Source organism: Haliotis rubra, unplaced genomic scaffold (assembly GCF_003918875.1).
Source record: "Haliotis rubra isolate DU_JTF1 unplaced genomic scaffold, ASM391887v1 Scf412, whole genome shotgun sequence".
Lineage (NCBI taxonomy): Eukaryota > Metazoa > Mollusca > Gastropoda > Lepetellida > Haliotidae > Haliotis > Haliotis rubra.
The window spans coordinates 132,066-151,952 of record NW_025767094.1 but is presented as its reverse complement, the minus strand read 5'-3'; the positions used below and the strand labels follow the sequence as shown (position 1 = coordinate 151,952).

At 39.0% G+C, this 19,887-nt stretch overlaps 1 protein-coding gene across 1 annotated transcript; it reads left to right on the top strand.

The window, feature by feature from the left end:
• Window positions 1–6,948: 6,948 nt before the first annotated feature.
• On the top strand, window positions 6,949–15,180 carry LOC124288130 (dynactin subunit 4-like). Its single transcript, XM_046724694.1, is given in 13 exon segments — window positions 6,949–7,095; window positions 7,244–7,314; window positions 8,906–9,084; window positions 9,401–9,444; window positions 9,570–9,638; window positions 9,641–9,673; window positions 10,482–10,549; window positions 11,670–11,779; window positions 12,090–12,199; window positions 13,134–13,207; window positions 13,423–13,477; window positions 14,554–14,661; window positions 15,042–15,180. Coding segments are annotated over 13 exon segments (1,173 nt in total). The 3' UTR covers window positions 15,147–15,180.
• Window positions 15,181–19,887: the final 4,707 nt, after the last annotated feature.

The window sequence follows — 19,887 nt, the reverse complement described above, 5'->3', positions numbered from 1 at the left end:
CCTCGCCCGGCTGTTCTGTTAGCTGTACTCACTCCCCTGTAACTGGATTTACTGCTAAGTACTATGAATTAACTCGTTAGGTCAGGTATTGGTTGTCAGTGGGTGACTTGGTTTAGATAATAAAGAATCGTTCTCTTACTTTTGTTTAATTTGTTTAAGTTGCATGGCTGGAGAGTTGTAGGAAAACGTCCTTGGTACAAAGTATCAGTATAACTTCTCGGTCAAAAAGTCCTTTTGTAGTAAAAACTGATTTAGTTATATTTATTTGACAAAAATGATTAAAAAACATGAAGAAATCAAATACACGTACAATGACAGAATAAATTTTTAAATTGTTGTTTGAATCCCATCTTCTCCGGATGATAAACCTTTCAGTTTGTTAGAACATATTTTATTCAGTGTTGAAATGGATTGGGCACAAGTTATGTAACTTATTACCGCCTGCTCCCATATCAGAAACATGAACAATAATGATTGGACGTAATGGATGGACATAATAATATTGAGACATATTATTGATTAATTGAAGCGCTTACTTCGTACAATGTATGTATGCACATGTCTAAAGATATTTTCATTGATAGTATTTGGCAGAGCAGGGTTGCCGTAAAGAATGGTATCAATGTCGAACTGTACTTTTGATAGTTCAAAGTCTTTCTTCAGATCAAAACGGCAACTGACAAATTTTGGACATTTTAAGAAGAAATGGTTAGCATCTTCCACCGGAGCACTACAATTGCAAGCTCTACTCTCTGATAGATTAACACGAAACAGATCTGCTTGTAATGAACTACACGACTGTCTTAACTTCGTGTGTAGTATATTTGTCTTTCTTTTGGAACCTTGTCATTATTTCCAGAGAACTTTGATTTAAACGATGATAATGAATTTGTACATTGTGTTGTAGAGGAGAGAGCATTCCATAAACTTGCAGAATCATAAATAAATGACTTTTGGAGAATTGAGGTGCGAAATTTAGGAACAGCCAAATCTGATTTGTTACGCAAGTTGTATCCGGAAATGGTTTCAGTAAAAGGTGTGAGTGAATGAGTTTAGTTTTATGCCGCTTTCAGCAATATTCCAGCAGTATCACGGCGGGGACACCAGAAATGGGCTCCACACATTAATAATGTGCCCATTATCCCCTAAGTACCGGGAGTCACCTATTCAAAACCAACACCCAACCTAACGAGATAATTGATAGTAGCAGTTAATCCAGTTACGGGGAGTGAGTACAGCTAACAGAACAGCCAAGCGAGGGGCTATAGAGGTACAACTTAGTGGCTTGTTGTGAGTGAGTTGAGTTTTACGCCGCACTCAGCAATATTCCAGCTAAATGGCGGCGGTCTGTAAATAATCGAGTCTGGACCAGACATTCCAGTTATCAACAACATGAGCATCGATCTACGCAATTGGGTACCGATGACATGTGTCAACCAAGTCAGCGAGCCTGACCACGCGATCCCATTAGTCGCCTCTTACGACAATCATAGTCGCCTTTTGTGGCAAGCGTGGTTTGCTGAAGACCTATTCTACCCCGCATCTTCAGGGGTCTGGTGGCTTGTAACAACAGGGGGTTATGGGGACGGGGGCTAGAGGAATGATGACGTTTTCTTTACTTGTGTTGTGTTTTATTGCTTTCGCATTCAAATATGGGAATAATATTTTTTTTGCACAGGTATCTGGTACAAAACAAGTGTATCCACTGCAATCTCAACGGTACATCGTATTATCGGGGAACTTACAACTCTTGCAGCCACTATAGTGCACCGAGTTATCGTGGCTTTCTCATCTTTCCGAGGTACCCATTCCCAGCTGGATGGACTGGGACACAGAGTCACAGTACTTTGTTCAATTTAGTGCACGTTGCTGTACCGGCAACTAGGTGTTTTCACGTATTCATGTGCCCACCATCTGGTCATATACCAACGGATTCGTGGTTTCTTGTAAGTGCACAGGGTTGTGTACTGGGTGACAGGCCGGGAAAGCCACATTTAATAAATGACTTTTGCCGGGAAGGCCACATTTCAATTACATGGCTGTAGCCGGTAAAGCCACATTTCCAATAGATTAATTAATTAATGGATTACCATGGATAATTTTTATTTCACAAGAAACGAATATTTTTCTTACTCACAAGCGTGGAGTTTAGCAATACCGGTAAAAGACTATCCCTATTTATGATTCTAAACCACATTGTATAATATTGATTTCACAAGAAACTAATAATCTGTCCTACTCACAAGCGTGGTGTTTAGCTTCTTCACTCATTGTTTATTACTGAAAATGGTATATGTCGAGTGAAGGTGAGTTTTTTAAAATCTTATATTATCCTTTAGATGAACTATTCATTTCACTGGTCCATGATTGTAAAAACTGGTCTTTCAGGATTGATTCAGATTTTGATATGATCCAGGATTGAGTGTAATGAAAGGGGTTTACAAATACAGCCGCATTTACAAAATATATGTTTCACATGATTTAGCCAGGGAGCATCATCCATAATATAATCTAGAATGAAAGCTGCTATTTTGTTGTTTGGATGAGAAAATTTCAATTTGCACCAATAAGTAATTAATCGTTTAGAGACTTGGAGCTGAATAGGTTGCCTTCCAAGTTCTCCATAAACCATAAAGTTCGGGGTGTTTCAACTAAACCATTATCATTATTATTATGTTTTACAGATTAAGATTTATTATTATTTTGTGATATTATTATTATATGTAATATACTTATTAGTATATTATATTGTGCTAAGTATAGAAACAAAACCTGTTGTGATCTGAATAAAGTTACGAGGAAACATGTCTTGTTTTGTGAAATACCATATTCACTAAGCATGTCTTGACAGCATAGCCGGGAGAGCCACATTCCATGTTCACGCAACCGTAACTATTGCCGGGAAAGCCACTTCAATTTAGACTATCTGTTTCGGAAATGTGGCTCTCCCGGCCTGTAACCGTGTACTGTACACTAGGGGTTGTTACAACACAGAAAGAGTCTGCACAGGTGGGTTCGATCCCGACACCTCAACCTTGCTGGATCACGAGCCTTAGCCAGCTCGCCCACCACGCCCCCGTTATAATACTAAATGTGTTGATACTAAATCCCTTTGAATAGAATGATTTTTGTCATAATTCCATGTATTTATCGCATGTTAAGAAATAATGTACAGCATTTTCGATCTTATGACCACAAGAGCAGGAGGGGCTATCGACGATATGTCTGTCAGTGAGTGAGTTTAGTTTTACACCTCACACAGCAATATTCCAGCTATATGGCGGCGGTCTGTAAATAATCGAGTCTGGACCAGACAATCCAGTGATCAACAGCACGAACATCGATCTGCGCAATTGGGAACCGATGACATGTGTCAACCAAGTCAGCCACCCTGACCACCTGATCCCGTTAGTGGCCTCTTACGACAAGCATGGGTTAATGAATGCCAATATTCTAACCCGGATCTTCACGGGTACATATGTCTGTCAAACCTATGGTCATTCAAATCACTTTAATGGAACCTGAGGCGAGAATGGATACTTTGACATATTCTTGCGCCATAGTTTCGGTCCAAGATAATAGTTATCTTTTTAGGTCTGCATAACGATTTTTTTAATCGGGATAAAGTATCGATATTTTGAATTTCAGTACTAAGTGAATTTCATTGTTATTTTGTATCCGGTAAGAATGATCTGACGTATGTCGGCGTTCTACATTTAACTGTTCGCACTGATGAAATTCCCCAGAGGTTATCATCATTAGTTTTAGGTATTGTAGGTACGAGGTTAAATAGATATTGAGGCGAGAGAGTATTTATTCATTTTATAAAATTAATGTATTTAAGAGTTATGCATGACGGAATGTTGCAGGTACAGGCAGAAACAGTGTCTATTTCAAGGGAGATTTCCGATATTGTTTCCTGCAATAACGACCTTCTCTGCGATTCCCTAGATTCAGAATTTATAGTGTAGAGAATGGAATGGACTTAGGAATTGGAATGAGTGGAACATACACACATCTTGTACTAAACAAACCAGGTGCCCACCTTTAAACATAAAGTAAATTGACAGTTTGTTAGCAGTCCGGGGGGACACTTTCCCTCCCGCCCCCAATTCCTTACACCTCTCCTGCCCTGGAGGGAAGATAAGGCTAGTGGCACACACATGTGTGTCATGTCACCTGTATGTTACTCCACCTGTATTAGTGTCATGTCACCTGTATGTTATTCCTCCTGTATTAGTGTCATGTCACCTGTATGTTAATGTCACCTGTATGTTACTCCACCTGTATTAGTGTCATGTCACCTGTATGTTATTCCTCCTGTATTAGTGTCATGTCACCTGTATGTTACTCCACCTGTATTAGTGTCATGTCACCTGTATGTTATTCCACCTGTGTTAGCGTCATGTCACCTGTATGTTAGTCCACCTGTGTAAGTGTCATGTCACCTGTATGTTATTCCACCTGTGTTAGTGTCATGTCACCTGTATGTTATTCCACCCGTGTTAGCGTCATGTCACCTGTATGTTATTCCACCTGTGTTAGCGTCATGTCACCTGTATGTTATTCCACCTGTGTTAGCCTCATGTCACCTGTATGTTACTCCACCTGTGTTAGTGTCATGTCACCTGTATGTTATTCCACCTGTGTTAGCGTCATGTCACCTGTATGTTATTCCACCTGTGTTAGTGTCTCATGTCACCTGTATGTTATTCCACCTGTGTTAGCGTCATGTCACCTGTATGTTATTCCACCTGTGTTAGTGTCATGTCACCTGTATGTTATTCCACCTGTGTTAGCGTCATGTCACCTGTATGTTATTCCACCTGTGTTAGTGTCATGTCACCTGTATGTTATTCCACCTGTGTTAGCGTCATGTCACCTGTATGTTATTCCACCTGTGTTAGCCTCATGTCACCTGTATGTTATTCCACCTGTGTTAGTGTCATGTCACCTGTATGTTATTCCACCTGTGTAAGTGTCATGTCACCTGTATGTTATTCCACCTGTATTAGTGTCATCCCATCTGTATCGGTGTTGTGCCGTGTTTATTAATGTCATTCAACCTGTATGAGTGTAGTCTATTCTGTTAGAATTGTATCATATTGTATCAGTGTCATCCATAACATATTACACCTTATTTGGAATAAAATATGTCAAATTGTTGTTATTCAACGTTGCAATATTTTCATTCAGAATCTTTGCAGGATTATTTAGAATACAATGTATTCATAAGTCGAATCATGCGATGCCACCTTATGTGAGCGTCAATGCGTTTCGAGACACCATAACGTGAATAACGAATGACGGGAGGGTGCAGTTGGCATTTTTACATATGAAATATCGGTCATTCGTCATTTGCTGACATTCGTCTTTCACTTAAAGATCAACTCTTAAAGGTACCGCGCAGTTGTATCTCCTAACACATATAGAGAAAATGTTTATTAAAGTGTCACAGGGTTTTGTAATGGAATACAATGTAATAAATACATACATTGAATGTAAAAAGCACCCGGACGTGTGGCATATGAGACACTAAAGTACTAGAATATCACAGCAATAAAATAAGAAAATACAATCACACAGAAGTTAGAACCACACTGACGCACGCACACTGACGCGCAATCATGCACTCACTCACGCATACACGCAATCAAGCATTCACCCACATTAGCAATCCGGTAATCACGCATTCACATACACAACCACAGGCTTACACTATCTCTCTATGAAGTACTCACACAATATGTAGGCTACACATACAAACACAACAAGGTACCTACGCGCACTTACATGCACATGTATATGCAAACACTCACATACATGCAAACATGCATACTTACATGCAAATGCTACATACTATTAGAATAACAAGAAAACAAAAACAAAACAGCACTCACATACATACATAAAAGTATAGAAATATATATACGATACACTAAAAACTGCACACTCTCTGCTTGCGCCTTGTTATACTTTGCATACATAAAGCTACCAGCTGCCTTGTCGACTTTTACCTCTAAAGATTTATAGAGGTAACCGCTACCTTGTGGAGTTTCATCTCTTAACACACACAGGTACCTACTACTTTGTAAAGTTTGATTTTCTAACTCATATAGAGGTAGCCGCGGCCTTAAAATTGTAGAGTTTTATCTCCAAACACATGACTAGTCACAAGTTGCACTATAGAGTTTTAGTTTGTCTTATTATGGCCAAATACGACATGAAATATTTACGAGAAAAAAATGTTTTTGTTACACACACATCGTTCCGTCAATGTATGCACATGTACAAATATATTAGAAATAAAACTGGTACATGCGTTGAATGAACTTAGTTTGTGTTAGATTTTATTCATAAATTTATAAATTCGCAGCACGAAATAGTTCTGTAAACATTAATTTATTTATAATCCTGGCGACGATATGTATCTCATGTATAAGTTGTAATAAATTCATTTAATAAAGTCTCGTCAATGCAACTACGAAAATATATTACAAATATATCTACATATAACATTTGTAGCATGACTTCAAATTTGTAAGACAAAAAATCGAAACTACACTGGGTGGTGCGCAAAAAAAGTTCTTTATTCTAAATTCATATGTCATTGTGGAATTATTTTTACCCATTCAGTTATAATTTCTCATAAATATATCCTGAGGTTAACATATAGTTTCATTAGTTGCCGTGTGAATGACAGCATTATATAAACGATAAAAGGGCTGTGGTGGATATAACAGACATATATACACATATATACGTCATGTCGTGTATATAACAGAGTTATATGCACGACATGGTCTTGTCGTGTATATAAGAGCATTATATACACGACGTCGTGTATATAGCCACAGCCTTGAGTTGATAATATTGCTGAGTTTGTAAGGAAAAGCACGGTTGGCTACACCGACTGGGAACAACCAATCAGATAATATGTTACATGCCATGACTCATATTTCCAAGATGGCAACCTTTCTGGCTGTCAACTTGGTGAAGTATCTGTGCACTTGCGCGAAGCGCCAGCCTATATGTAGATTATATTTGTGTCGCCATTGCTTGAAATTGCGGTGTGGGGAGTGCGTGCAACATGAGGTTCGTGGTTTTGTTCTTTTACGATGTGTATTATTCCAGCAAAAAGGTCCATATTTTAGACGCCCACTTTTCGCGCACCTGTAACACCGGATCGAATAATTTATTATCATGTTTAACTTGCTTTCATTTATCTTTGAACTCTTCACAGGTTGACACGCCGTACTGCCCGAACTGTTTGGAAAATCTTCCCTCTGCTGAAGCCAAAATGAGGAAAAACAGGTATGCATGACAGTCGAATGAGGCGGGGCGGTGGGGTAGCCTAGGGCCCCTAGGCACATTGCCGTCCGGTAATTCCGCGCACCTCAGCATATCGATCGCAACACAGCAACTAACGTCTCTTATTTCTTGTGGTTTACGTGACTAAACATGCTGGTATGCATCGTATTTACGTTGAAATATAAGTTTTATTGACTATAAGATTCTAACGTTGCATTATGCCATACTGTTGACCTTACCGGCGTTCTGACGACATCGATTGCTGTCCGGTAATTCTACGCAGCAACTGATGCGCATAACATCCAGTTGGAGAATCCGAAGTATGGAAGCGTATTAGGGCCAGATTATTTTCAAAAATCACTTCATCAATGTAAGGAAGAGTGTTTCATATTAAATCCAATTATGAATAATGAAGAAAAAGGTTTATAAGTCTGAAGAAAACGAAGTTTCATAAAGCTGTCAATTTATCTAACATAACATAACATATGTTACATTTGGGATTACACTTTCTTAGTAAAGTACAAATTCTAGTACTTTTTGAGTTGAGCCCCATCCGGGATTCGAACTCACACCCTCAGAGTCAGGCACCTAATCGCCAGTACACAAAGTCAGCCACCTAACCCACTCAGCTAACGTGACTTCCACAAGAATGGAAGTCGGACAACTGGTAGTCTAGACTGCGGACTTTGTGTACCCCTCTGATAAGTGTTAATTGGCACGGCTCCCACGGCCGAAAGTTATGATTACATAATGCCATTTAGAAAGTGATCAAATGTAACATATGCTACATTTGAGATTACACTTTCTTAGTAAAGTATAAATTCTAGTACTTTTTGAGTTGAGCCCCATCCGGGATTCGAACTCACACTCTCAGAGTCAGGCACGTAGTCGCAAGCACACAAAGTCAGCCACCTAACCCACTCAGCTACCTGAGCTAACTGAGAACATAGGCCTCAAAATGAACCATTTCACCAATGCACAAGTGTACCACAAAACCACGTTGAGATGATATCAATATCTTGAAAGTGAGTGCTTTTGAAAATATCATGACTTGAAATATATATAATATGACAAGAAGTACCACTCTTCAATTAACAACATTGACATAATCCTTGGTAATATACAGCAATTTAGTTTATCCCTTACCTGACTGAAAGACAGTAATCATTATCTTCCTTTTAGTTGCAAAAAGGGGATATATAAAAAAAGAAATGCTTAAAATGTATGTGCTTTCAAATATCAGAATTTATTCATACAGCATTACCCTTTTTACAGTGCACAATGGCCTCTGTATTTGGAATACTAGCCATGAAAAACCTTTGAGCTCATAGGATTGAAGTGTGTAGTAAATCATGTGTGTTGAGACATATGCCTAGTAATCACATATTAATTTTTGTGACACAGCAAGTGGTGTGTCATGCATATTGTGTTACCTGTCTGGTGGATCTTGTTTGCCAGGAATAGCTGCAAGATTGCGGATGCAACATAAAGCAACTTTCACTCATTCACTGATGGATCATGTAGTGTGACACATGCATAGTGTATTGCATTGTGGTTATCTGTGTATTGTAGTTTCCTTCCTGTCATACTTCAGATGTAGCAACTGTTTTGACTGTCCAAGTTGTGGCCACACGTTGATGACCCGTGCCACCAGTCTAATGGTAGCAAACCCTGATGATGCCAACAAGTCAACTCCTAAGAAGATGTACTACATGGCCTGTGGCTTCTGTCGCTGGACAACACGGGATGTGGGACTAGCTGACCAGCTCTCTTGTAGGTTTACCAGGCCTATGTACAGCAAACCTAATACATTCTATATTTTTGTATGTGCTGTCAGCATTTTACCATTCCTTACAATGATGTTGATGGTCTATGTGATTACTTTATTTCTGTCATATCTAATGTTTGAACTTATGCAAGTTTAGTGTAAATTATTAGTGACAATAATAAGCAAGTTAATTTTTTTGCAATGATCATTTTGTTTTTCAATATTCTTGATTGTTCTTATTATTTCTTTTTAATTATGTTTGCCAGTTTTCCCGTTTAATTTGGATAAGTTTGTTTATTGGTGAATGAATGTTTGTTGCAGCAAGTGGAGGATGGCAGGACCAGGAGAATGAGCAAGCCAAGCGGGTAAGGCTACACTCTTCTTGGCCCTAAGTCCAACAGCAAATGTAAAATATCCCCTTTTGACAGCATTTCTTTTCTACATTTCCAACAAAGGATGTTTATTCACATATGTGCTCCACATCTTTCAGATAAACTCCCTGTTGGATTACCATCGCCAGATGTCCCAGCGAGAGAAAGCAGAAAAGGAGCGCAAGAAATATATGTTAAGCGAAGGACTCATCTTTACTATTCGGTGAGAAATTCAATTCCTTCACATGTGCTATGAGAAAGACATCACAGTGGATGTTGAAAACATTTGAGTGTTGTCCTTTGTAGTGCCGGAGCGATTAATCGTAGGATCAGTTAATCGTTTGATCTAAGGCAAAATATGCGATTGTCGATTACAAATAAACTGCAGCTCGATAATCGGAAATAATCATTATTTGGATGCACATACATTAAAACGTTTTACTTCTTAAACGGAAGCTATGTACTAGACAAGTGTGCATGCCTCCCGTCAGCCAATGGCAATGCTTGATATATTTAGACTGGGGTGTCCCTTTCCCCAAAAGGTCATAATAGATCATTGAAATATTACGAGTTGACAGGTGCTGATAACCAGAAGTTAGTTCACTAACATAGGTATTTGACTATGAAATGACCATACAAGCGATTATGTCGATCGATTATCGATTTGACACTAGCGATTACCGATCTGACAAAAGGTAAAATAATCAGCTCTAGTCCTCGTCTTTATCATGGTTATAGTGTTACCTATCTGGTGGATCATACCATATCAGTGTTTATAACATAGCATAACAGATATATTACATAATAGATGTTTTGGCAGGTCCATGCATCTTACTCATGCCTATGCTGTAAAGTGCTTGTGAGTAGTTTCAGGAAATTATGTTACTAAACTTGCAAAACACTATAGCCCCCCAACTAGAGTTACTGCCTTTATATCAACATTGCATCCAAGTGTTTGTTAGAACATGTTGAATGTGTTCTGTTTGAAATAGAAGCTAAGTTTGTTAACATGCGTAATGATGCTTCTCTAGGATAAGTATGGGCTGACATCTGTAGCTGCTGCCAAGAGAAAGTCCATTGCTGCAATGTCAAATCTGAGGTGAGTAGTAATATCACAACTCTATCACAATAATATTACATCATGTTTTACATTCAACCCAGTACTTATGATTTTCTAGTTATTGTGGCAATGTGGCTTGAAAACCTCTCATTTATCATGTTTATTGAATATAAGACACAAATAATTTTAAGTGTGACAGCTTGAGATGAGGCTTAAAATATTGTTTTGAGGTACAGATGACCAGACAAACCCTAATGTAATAAGGTGCCAGTCTTAGGTTTGTTTCCAGTGCTGGTTGCTGTTTGTGACATGATGTAATATATAATAATAATAATGTGTCCATTTATATAGCGCCAAACTCCACACTAGGTATGCTCATAGCGCTAACAATCAAGGCACAGCACATTATTACCCCAGATAACCCAAGCTGCCTGTTAGGCGCTAGGAGGTTATAGTCATATGACTTTTTCTGCCGGGTACCCAATTTCCTGCTGGGTGAACAGAGACAATTTTGAACAAACTCAGTTGCCTAAGGTGAGACCACATGTGTCACATGTGTAGCCGTTGTGGGGCAGGACTCAAGTCCTAGAAACTCTCAGGAGTCAAGCTGCCAAACACGGTCACCCATCCAAGGCCTCTCGAGCTCAGCAGCTGCTGAACTTCACCCGATTTGTGACCTGAGCTTTTGAGCACAGGACCACCCGCCATCGCCATGTAGTGCACAAAGCACCACAATTAACATACTGTTCTCCTTTCAGTAGTGAGTGAGTGAGTTTAGTTTTTACGGCCGCACTCAGCAATTTTCCAGCTATATGGCGGTGGTCTGTAAATAGTCGAATCTGGACCAGACAATCCAGTGATCAACAGCATGAGCATCGATCTGAGCAATTGGGAACCGATGACAAGTGTCAACCAAGTTGACAGCGAGCCTGACTATCAATCCCGTTAAGTAAGCCTCCCACGACAAGCATGGGTTACTGAAGATTAATATTCTAACCCGGACCTTTACAGGTCCCTTTCAGTAGTTCTCCAACACAGTAGCACATTCCTATCCTATAATGATGATGCTGATATTAATTTTCATCAGAACCTCAAAATTTTCAGCACAACCATGTAACATTAGTGATTGAAATATTTATGTAAATCCTGATAATTTCAGTATTAAGGATGGGGATGAAACACCTGCCCCTGTTGAGCCCGGGGAGACTGTAACAGACTTTGATCCCCTACCCGAGGAGATTTTCACTGAAGCTGTGGATTTATCTAAAGGTAATGGGAGACCTGCAATACCTATCCATGCCATCAATGTGTAACTGTGTCTTAATCACATTTAGTGGTTGCCTTGGTGACTCCAACTTCCTGTTCAACATAAAGGTTTTAAGTCATACATGTAAACTGTATGTAAACATACATGCCACCAAATAAGTGCCTCTTAAGAAAAGGTTTTAAGTGCTGTTGATATATTCTATTTATGTATATATTTAACAGAAAAGTAAATATGTGACTGAATATCTGGATAATGTGTTTGGGTATTTGCCCCTCCACTGTCCATCACTAAGGTATTTGTGTACTGATTCAGCGTCAAACATGAGGCAGAGACTGGCCACTCCTGAGTTCCAACCAGCAGGTGCCCAGAATCTGTACCCTCAGCACAAGCACCTGTTGATCAGGAAGTCACTCAGGTGCAAGGTGAGGAGGACAATCATGTGTTTGAAGAGCCTTATAATCTGATAACAGTTCTGTTGTGTGTAAAACAGTTTACATATCTAACTAACTATTCAATGACAGAAAGAATATGACATGTTTGAATTGTAATTCACAACCTCTATAATACAGTGAAGCCTCGTTAATCCGGACGGTTGCGTTTCTCAGCAAATTCGTCCGGATTGCGAATAGTCCGGACTACTGAATCAAGACCCAAGTTCAAGCAAGAGTTGCTTCCCTTACTATTACAAAAATGACACGAATCTGGATAAAACAAATAAGCATTTAATGTAAAGCTTATAAAACAATGAATAGCAAGCACAACAATAATCTATAGTCATAGCAAAAAGTCTTTCACTGTTGGTTGTGTTCGTTTAACCTTCCTCATTGAATTCATCACATGAATAATTTTACCGAGTGACATCCGCATGTTGATCCGACGTGTCTGATCACGTCCTTCCTCAGCACAGGTGAGGTAATGTCTAACAAGCAATCTATTGTAGTATGCCTTGAATGTCCGAATTAAAACAACAACCCTTAATAGACATTTCTCAACAGTTAACAAGAGCTCATCTTGTCAACTCCATGACCCCGAGTTTTTATTGTTTATGGCCAGTTACATAAACATCGCCGTGGGGTGTTGTTATGGTTCGTGAACACGACTTACAGCGTCCGGACTGTGAAGCAATTTACTGTTTATTTTACTGATTGGTTACAGCTACTTACCGTCCGGTTCTGGAAACCGAATTTCCGGATTATCGAGGCAAATTAAATAGGCATAGATTGGTAACAAGCTAAAATCGTCCGGGAGGTGAGACATCCGGATTATCGGAGTCCGGACTAACGGGGCTTCACTGTATATTGTTGATGGATAGTTTGATACCAGTGTTTAAAGCTTCTTCTGTATGATGTTCTACAGGAGTGTGAACATAACCTGAGCAAGCCAGACTTTAACCCAGTCTCCATCAAGTTCAAGATCCAGCTTATAGCACTGTAAGTTGCACACACATAGATTTGACATATATAAAGAAATATGTAGTAACATTTTGTCTTGTTTACCAGGATATAGAAATAAGGTAAGATTTGCTAGAGTTGAAGAAGGATGGGGCAAAAGTCATGTTTCCATTATTACTTTATTAATATAGTTTTGTCGTTCCTAAACATTTCTGTATTATAATATATGTTCATGGCTCTTTATTTACCTTTAGGAACCATGTCCCAGAGATCCGCATCTTGTCACCAGCTGTCTTCCTGCCTCAGAAGGTGGGTGTTACGTTACTTTTCTTGCCCTTCAACAAGTTCTTTTTTCTTCATTTTTTAGCTGACCAGACTGAAAGTCTACTGAGCTTATGTCGTTGCCTGTTTGTCGAGTGTGTCATTGACACAATTGAAGCAATGAATCAGGATCTTGTCACACTCGTTCCCACCAGCACCACTAATCAATCACACCTTAGTTTGAGGTTCTGATCAGCCAACATGGCAGCTTTGAAAAACCCATTATGGGCAATTTCTCATCAACTTTTGTTCAAAATGATCTGACATTTGCTACATACATGGTTAGTAATTGGACTTGACAAATTCTGTAATAATGCATTCATGGCTATTACACTGGTGAGCTACAGTACCATCCCAACTGAAACTTCAGAAAGGCTCTCCATGCATGTAATTCAGTTATGGTGACAAGTGTAACTTTAGTAAATGGACAAATAGTCAAATTTTGGATTGAGAATATTTTTTACTTCTCATGCTTATTGCTACAATACATGGATTACATTTAACTCTGTTCTTGTTTCACATTATAGCAACGCTTGAATTAGGATGGTAAGATGGTAATATATAGGGTATTTCAGAGTGGAGATTGTCTTGTGTCCCTGCCATGATATTGCTGGAATATTGCTAAAAGCAGCATAAAACTAAACTCACTCACTCAGAGTGGAGAAAAATATTACGATTTTAGTGACACTGTCATTATATGGACAGATGCTTCAATTATAAAAGTGAGTGAATGAGTATGCTTTTATACCACTTTTAGAAAGTTTTCACCACTCTCACTGCAGGGAACACCAATAATGGGCTTCACACATTGTACCCATGTAGGGAATCAAATCTGGGTCTTCAGTGTACATTTAACCACCAGGCTACCTGATCTCCATCTTGATAGAAGGGATTCCAGGACAGAGTGATTTTAGAGTGTACAGTTCTTTATTTGTAAGGTGTTGGTTTTACCAGCCAAAGTATTAAATTGACATTACGTGGTATGAGTGAACTTACTGAACAGTCACAGTCCCTGCTGATGGATCTTGATGCTCCATGATTCTACGTTGTTTCTTCTTCAACAGGAGACCCTGGTCACGCTGACACTGAGCAACCCATCAGTGTACAATACCACGGTGCACTTTCTGTCGCTGGATGATGAAAACGAGACTGGAGACGAGGTCAATGCCAAAGTAAGTGTTATTATCACAGCAAAACGTTAATGTTTGTGTTTAGGTGCATTACACTTCCTCAAGATAAATTTAAGAATGGATTTTCACTTAGTCTGTGCTTAATAGAGTAAGAACCTTCATTGAGTGCTGTTGATCACTCGATTGTCTGATCCAGACTCCATTATTTACAGACCGCCGATGTATAGTTGGAATATTGCTGAGTGTGGTGTTAAACAACATCCAACCCAAACAAACACAGTCATAGAGTGACGGCTAACCTGTAAATGTCTGATCTAGCAGCGACATTAATTCGGTGTTAAGTGGTTAGAGATTCTACCTTGTGACGACTATTGTGTATCTGGAATGCTGTTTACTGACATACTGTCCTTGTACATCTTCAGTGTGAGCTGCCAAAGGGAGAGCTAGTGATAGCGCGACGTGATGATGCTGCTATATACGACGATCAGAACCAGCTGCAGCAGGAGTTCAAGGATGATCCTGGGTGAGTCTCAACACTGGGGAGAAGCTGTGCTTCAGTTTACAATAACATGATCATCATCAGAACATGGGTCTTTGTATGCAATAACGTTCTCTCAGTCTGCGACTTCAGCCACTAGTTCAAAACCGGAGACTAGCTAACTTAAGTTTGGTTGAGTAATCAGAGCTGATAGGTGTTTTATCACCGAATTCCACTGAAACTGATGCAAAATGCAAAGAGGCAAGTTCAACCCAGTGCGCATAGATAAGCTATATCACACTTTTCCTGAGATTTACAGCCTCTGCCTTGTTGTCTGCCTTCAGTTTGTTGAAACCTCTACATACCAATCAGCAAAATTCTGTTTTGTCATAGTTGTTGACGACTCTGCGCTAATAAGACATGCTATTTGCTGTTTGATTGGATTAATGCAAGGTAAGGCTTAGCCTACAATACATCTCGACATCTGATGATCTCTGCAATAACTCCATGTAATTCAACTGGTGCTGGAGGGAAGGCGCGTTAATATGGAGTCACACCTTTGGCTACAGGCCAGCAGTCGAAATATTTTGGAGGTGGATGAATTTGAAAATTTACGGTATCTATGTTTCTCACTGAGTGACCCACAACGTAATGTGTCATTGACTCATGGATACAGACTTCACATATTGCTTTAATGGCAGGCAATTGTAGGGCTAGCACAAATAGTGCAGTAGCATTCATTATTCATCATGATGATCATCATCACCATCATCTTCAGTTTTTAAAATCATTTTTAACACCCTAGGCTCTTGTTGGTAGCAACATGTTGTTTGAACAAGGAGTACAGCATATCAAACTTGTTACACATCTGAAGATCAGATTTAACACATCTTTAATAAAAAGAATTTGTGTTCATGGTTACAAAGAGCCTCAATTCATTTGTATGATTAGAATAGTAGTACAGATACAGATTACTATACCATGTAACAGTTATATGTAGTTTGGGGTGAAAAGAGAATCTACTGGCAAACAAGGATAAGTTGAGCACAGACCTGACAATTGACCTGTATTAGCATGTATAAGTGCCTCTAACTGGCTTGCCATTGTTAGCGAAGGGGCCCCTGGTTGTCTGCGATCAAGTGTAGTCGCGATGGGTGAAGCCCGTAGGCCAAACATAGAACTCCACACACTACAGAAGGCTAGCTTCAACTGACTGACAGTACCATCCCAGTCTTTCAAGCATTTCTCCACTGCATCAACTTCCCTGTAATTCTGCTGCAGGTGTAAGGAATGTGTAGTTGAAACATATGTTATATTTGGGATTAAGCTTTCTCAGTAAAGTACTGACTGACTGACTGAGTTTGGTTTTACGCCGCTTTTAGCAATATTCCAGCAACATCACGGCGGGGGACACCAGAAATGGGCTTTACACATTGTGCCCATGTGGGGATTCAACCCAGGTCTTCGGCGTGACGAGCCAACGCTTTAACCATTAGGCTACCCCACCGCCCCTTCTCAGTAAAGTAAGATTCTAGTACATTTATTAGGTTGAGTTATATCCAGGATTCAAACCCTCTCGGAGTCACGCTCCGAATTGCCAGCACATGAAGTCAGCGATCTAACCCACTCAGCAACTGTGGCTTCCTACAAAAATGGAAGTCTAACAACCAGTAATCTAGATCATGTACTTTGTGTACCCCTCTGACAAGTGTAAATTGGCACAGCTCCACATTTGACACTATGGTGAGTGAGTGAGTTTAGTTTTCGCCACACTCAGCAATATTCCAGCTATATGGCAGTGGTATGTAAAGAATTGAGACTGGACCAGGCAATCCAGTGATCAACAGCATGAGCATCGATCTGCACAATTGGAAACCGATGACATGTGTCAATCAAGTCAGCGAGCCTGATCACCTGATCCCTTTAATCGCCTCTTACGACAAGCATGGGTTACTGAAGATCAATATTCTAACCCGGATTTTCACGGGTTTTGACACTATGAATACACAATGCTATTTAGAAAGTAGTCAAATGTAACTTATGTTATATTTGGGATTACACTTTCTTAGTAATGTGTAAATGAAAGTTGCTACTGTATAGCCATCAAGTAGATGTTAATGTTACAAAGTGTACATGTTTCAGTCTTTTATCATAAGTAAAGTATGAATCTCCATGATCTAGGGACTATTCCTAGTCAAGGCCCAGATCTTTTCAGTACCTCTTGTGACACTGAAACAGTGTTTGTGATTGAGGTAATAACTAACGCTTCCTTGATATACAGAATAATGTATAGCGAGAAGACTAGCAAAAGTGTTCATATAAAGTCAGTTTTGTTCGGACTGCCAATTAACCCAAGCCTCATCCCCCTTTAATAGTTGTGTGTATACCCCACTTTTGCTGAGCAGAAGTTTGATGTGAAGATTGGACGATCAACCGTATCTGACATCCTGAAGCAGTCTGCTCAGTGGTTGAACGTCTCTGCGACTGATTCCAATGCTTCAAGCTATCTGAGGCCAAAACATCGTTGAACACTTTGCAAACATTTCTGACACACCACTTAGACGTGTTTGATGTTAATGACCATCAAAGACTTTTTCAAGTTATAAATTATATATGTTTTCATACACGCCTGATTGTACATTAGACGTCCACATGTTATTATGGAATTAGTTGTATGGAAACTGTAACATAATCAACATCCAGGTCATAATGGCAGCTGATATGCGGTAAAACAAGCGTGAGTTTTATTGCCAATGTGGTCATAAAATAGATATGAAACTGTTAAGCTATGTGATTACATATGTATGTTATGCCATCTATGAATGTTAATAAATGAAAACAAGTATGTATTGTTAGTATTTTTTATTTCTGTGAATATTTTTACATACGATGAAGATAACTAGATCTACCATTTCTGATATGCATGCAACAGTATGGCGATCATGACATTTAGTAAACATTGATATTTTCACACAAATACACTAATCCGACATTTTTAGTTAATCCGACATTTTCGTTAATCCGACATATTTCTCTACAACCACAAGTGTCGGATTAGCGAGTTGACTAATACTTTGTTTTCCCCTTCAGTTGTAACCTCATATTCTGGGATTTATCTATTATTCCAAATTAAGGTCCCTTGTTAAGACAATTGGAAAGGGGACGGTCAGGAAGCCTTGTGGTTAAAGCATTAAGCTTCGTCATGCCGTCGCGTGGGTTCGGTTCCCAACATGGGCACATTGTGTGAAGCCCATTTCTGATGTCCTTGTCATTGATATTGCTGGAATATTGCTGAAAGCGGTTTTAAACTAAACTCACTCACTCACTAATTGGAAAAGATCTTTGTTTTCTTCAAAATAGGGATTGTTTTAGAGATCATATTTTTACCTTCATTCAGATGTATTACTTCCGTTTGTAGCACTGCATTTAGTGTGGTAATGTTTGACAAAGTTTTAGAACCTCTCCTTCCATATTTGTCCTGTTATGAAGAAATACACCTCAACAAAGTCATAATAACAGGTATTAACCACAAGAGGATTAACGAGAAATTCTGGATTCCAATTTGTAAACTTTTACACATATTTGTTGCAGACTTGGTTTTATGGTTTACTCCTAAATTATCTTTCATGGCTTTTGTTGATGTGGAGTAGAGTGTGTTGACGAGACATTAGTAAAGTTATTAAGATGGAAACAAGAGGTAACTAAGACTGAATATATACTTTCAGGGTGATATACAAATTTGCTTGCCCGACAGAAAAAACACTGGACTCGGACGCCGGGCAATGGGTTATTTCCCACCCCTGTGAAATACATTTACATCTCACATGTTTTCAGTTTAATTTGCATGTCCCTCTTTATTATTGTGGGTAGGTGTATGTAGTAATGGATTAAATGTTTCAGAACCACGCACTGTGTTCAAATATTTCTAAGTAGTCAAGTCGATTGTGTTGAGAACTGTATTATAACTATCTCTGAATAACACCTATAGGAATGTGAGTGAGTTGGTCTTAACGCCACTGCTACCAGTATTCCAGTTATGATCATGGTGTGTCAGGGTTTATGTGTGGAGGAAAGCAATTCAGTTCTCAGACATTTACCACTTTGGTGAAGATGGTGAAACCAACATGTATGTGTGTGGTACTGACAAAACAAGAAACATAGTCAGTGTGAACTGGGATTGAAATCATGAGTTTCTAGCATGCCCACGGAACAACTTTGCAAAGTGAATGCAATGCATTTGATGTTGGGTCATTCATGGCTTTCACTGAATGCCAGCCATGCTTGGTAATGGTCTGGAAAAACACTCAAAACAAATGTACCACAAAGTGTATGGAGCTTTTTTCCACCACAATCAATGCCAACAAATATAGGTAAAATACACAGAAAATATCAACTGTGATGTAAATGGTTGATCTTATGAAGAGTGCTACAGGATTACCTGGTCAGGGGCATTTAGTATGGTACATTTATACTGTATTCTAAGTTTGGGTGTTTGAAATAACATATTTCTACTCGTTTTTTACCTCATTCACAGCATCTCCCATACTGCGACACAACTGAGGTATTCCAATTTGGGCCCTTCTAATACTTTGAACACACGCAAAAGCTGAAAAACAATACACATGATGAAACATTCATGATATACCATGTAAAATTATGGAATTTAGTCTGTATCATATTGTTCCACTGTACTGTAATTCATGGCATTTTTAAGACATGGTTGTCGATCGTGCTTTTCTGTTTATGAAAATCTACCCTCAGCTAACTGCCACAGTTCAACTTTTAATAAA